The sequence below is a fragment of the Nansenia antarctica genome, assembly GCF_963989245.1.
Source record: "Nansenia antarctica genome assembly, chromosome: 8".
Taxonomy (NCBI): Eukaryota; Metazoa; Chordata; class Actinopteri; order Argentiniformes; family Microstomatidae; genus Nansenia; species Nansenia antarctica.
In genome coordinates, this window is record NC_137678.1 from 50,497,579 (window position 1) to 50,500,078 (window position 2,500).

Genomic DNA, 2,500 nt, shown 5'->3' on the forward strand with positions numbered 1-2,500 from the left:
CCACTAGTTGGCCACTTGTAAATTAATTAGCCTGCTTTCTACACAGAAAAACGGCAAAATAGCTTTATATTAGCTTATCCTGAGGTGATTTTGGAAATGTAAGGCTACTGGGTGGTAGGACGCACATATCTAGTAGAAGTGCAAAGATGGAACTTTTTTTTTTTACTCACAGGGGACAAATGACCCCTCATGGCTGATTAAGTGTTAAGTCGATTTATATTGCGTGTGTGTCTGTAAGTGACTGTCAACGTCAGGTCCACCTCTCTACCGGGAGGAACGTCCGATTGTGTGTCACGGGTTCCGTGTCGGGTGTTGTGATGTCACGGGTGTTGTGATGTCACGGGTGTTGTGATGTCACGGGTGTTGTGATGTCACGGCGATCGGATTGGAAGGAAGGGAGCCGGTGTGTTCTGACCAGACAGTCACAGCTTCGCCGCACGGCACACACACACACACACACGCACACAAAACTACGACACACACCAAACCAAACCACACCACACCACACCACACCACACCACACCACACCACACCACACCACACCCCACAACCCAGCCCAGAACACATGTAGAATTAGAGTGGTATAGAAACGCATGCGGATCTTCACAAACCGTGTCTTTAGAGTGGCCCATTAGGAAGAAATAGGGGGAGCCATGCTTGTCACTTTTCATGCACATGGAGAGACTGGAAGGTACCATTCCTAAAGGAGGGGAGGTAACATCCTAGACCAGTCATTAGGGTTAGATCAGAGGCAATGGATACTTACACTACTGTTAGTCACAGAGAAACAGTTTATTAAAAAGAGTGTGAAATGTTGAATCGATATTAATTCTAGAGAAAGAGCGTTATTATGAAGATATAACAACATTTAGAGAGAGAGCCATGCCAGAGATATGGTAAATAAGCACTGTCTACAAGAGGGAAAGACTGGAAGTTCGATCAGGATGTCACATGACGTGACAGAGCCTCTGACTCTACTGTAAAGGGTCATTAAGAGATTAGTGTTACTGATTTAAGTGAGTTGTGGTGATTTGAGTGAGAAAAGAGAGTGTGTGTGTGTGTGGGGGGGGGGAGGGGTTAGGTGGATTCAGATGACACCCACCATACTCGGGGACCTGCCCTGTACCCCTCTTCAGGAGCAGACGGACCCGTCGCCCTCCGGACTTGATCAGCTCGATGGCGCGGGCGTGAGTCATGTCCCTGGTCGTCTCCCCGTTGATCTCGATGATCTGGTCTCCAACCTGGGGGGGGGGAGAGGGGACACACGCTGTGGGTTAGGTGTGTGTGTGTGGTAATGTACAGTATGTGTGTGTGTGTGTGTGTGGTTTATGTGTGTGTGTGTGGTAATGTATGTGTGTGTGGTTTATGTGTGTGTGTTTGTGTGTGGTAATGTGTGTGTGTGTGTGTTTGTGTGTGTGTGTGAGTGTGTGTGTGTGTGTGTGTGTGTGTGTGTGTGTGTGTGTGTGTTAATGTGGTTATGTGTGTGTGGTTATGTGTGTGTGTGTGTGTGTGTGTGTGTGTGTCTATTTGTTTACACATGCTGCATCTATTCCCAGTGGAGAACACACTGAGCGTGTGTGGTAAACGCCTGAACAACCAAATCCCAAATGCACAAACTGCACCTGCTGCACACCACAGAGAGACTGAGGCAATTACTTCTCGGCAGCTTTTGAGATGTGCCACACACAAATTACCTTATTATTAATGAACTAATTCTAAGGCTCGTTCATTGTGGAGGGGCAATTCATCAGGATCAATACGGATCTATAACTCATTCAGCTTCTATCCGTTACTGTAAGCACTAATCAGCATTACCGCTCCTGAATGGGCGTCGGGTGTAATTAATTTCGGCAGCAATTTCATGTCATTCGGATGGAATTATGGGAGGCACTTCCACCCCACAGGGAGGCCTGAGACTAAAGAGACCCTCCTGAATACCGATGTATGGGTGTGTTCTCACTAGAACATTTGCTTCACTTGAAACGGAGTTTAGGATAAAGTTTGCTTTGCTCTGCGTTGTTTGGAGCTGTGAGAACGCGCATTCGAAGTTGCTCCCGCAGCAAATACCCGTCGGATGCTCCGCTTGAAAAAAGGGTGGTTTCGCTCCGGTTACAAACGACACATCCATCACTTTGCTTCGCTTCACTTTTGGTGAGAACGCTGCCCAAGGCAGTCCATAGGAAAACAACAGCGCAGGCGTGTTGATCTGGATAAGAGAGGGACGAACGGGCAATTTTCTATTTTTCTAGACCAATCAACTATCACGTCTGTTGCTTCGATTGCGTACGTTATTTCGTTTACATGAAGGGCTGTGAGAACGCAAATCAGAGAAGTAATTTATGCAACAATGTTGCGAACTCATCCACTTGCTCCGGGTCTCGATTTGGACTTTCATGTGAGAACATGACCTAAAGAGACCCTCCTGAATACCGATGTAAATGTCCTTCTCCTGCCCGTTTACCACGGTACAGGGCTGAACACAGGGTCGCCTGTCACTGAG

At 47.3% G+C, this 2,500-nt stretch overlaps 1 protein-coding gene across 1 annotated transcript in view; it reads right to left on the minus strand.

Annotated features, from left to right (window-relative positions):
* Positions 1-2,500, minus strand: part of magi2a (membrane associated guanylate kinase, WW and PDZ domain containing 2a) — a gene marked incomplete at both ends in the record, with an annotated part of 222,049 nt that overhangs the window by 4,353 nt on the left and 215,196 nt on the right. Inside the window, 1 exon segment of the mRNA XM_080537764.1 lies at positions 1,103-1,241. Within this exon segment, the coding sequence (XP_080393890.1) occupies positions 1,103-1,241 (139 nt within the window).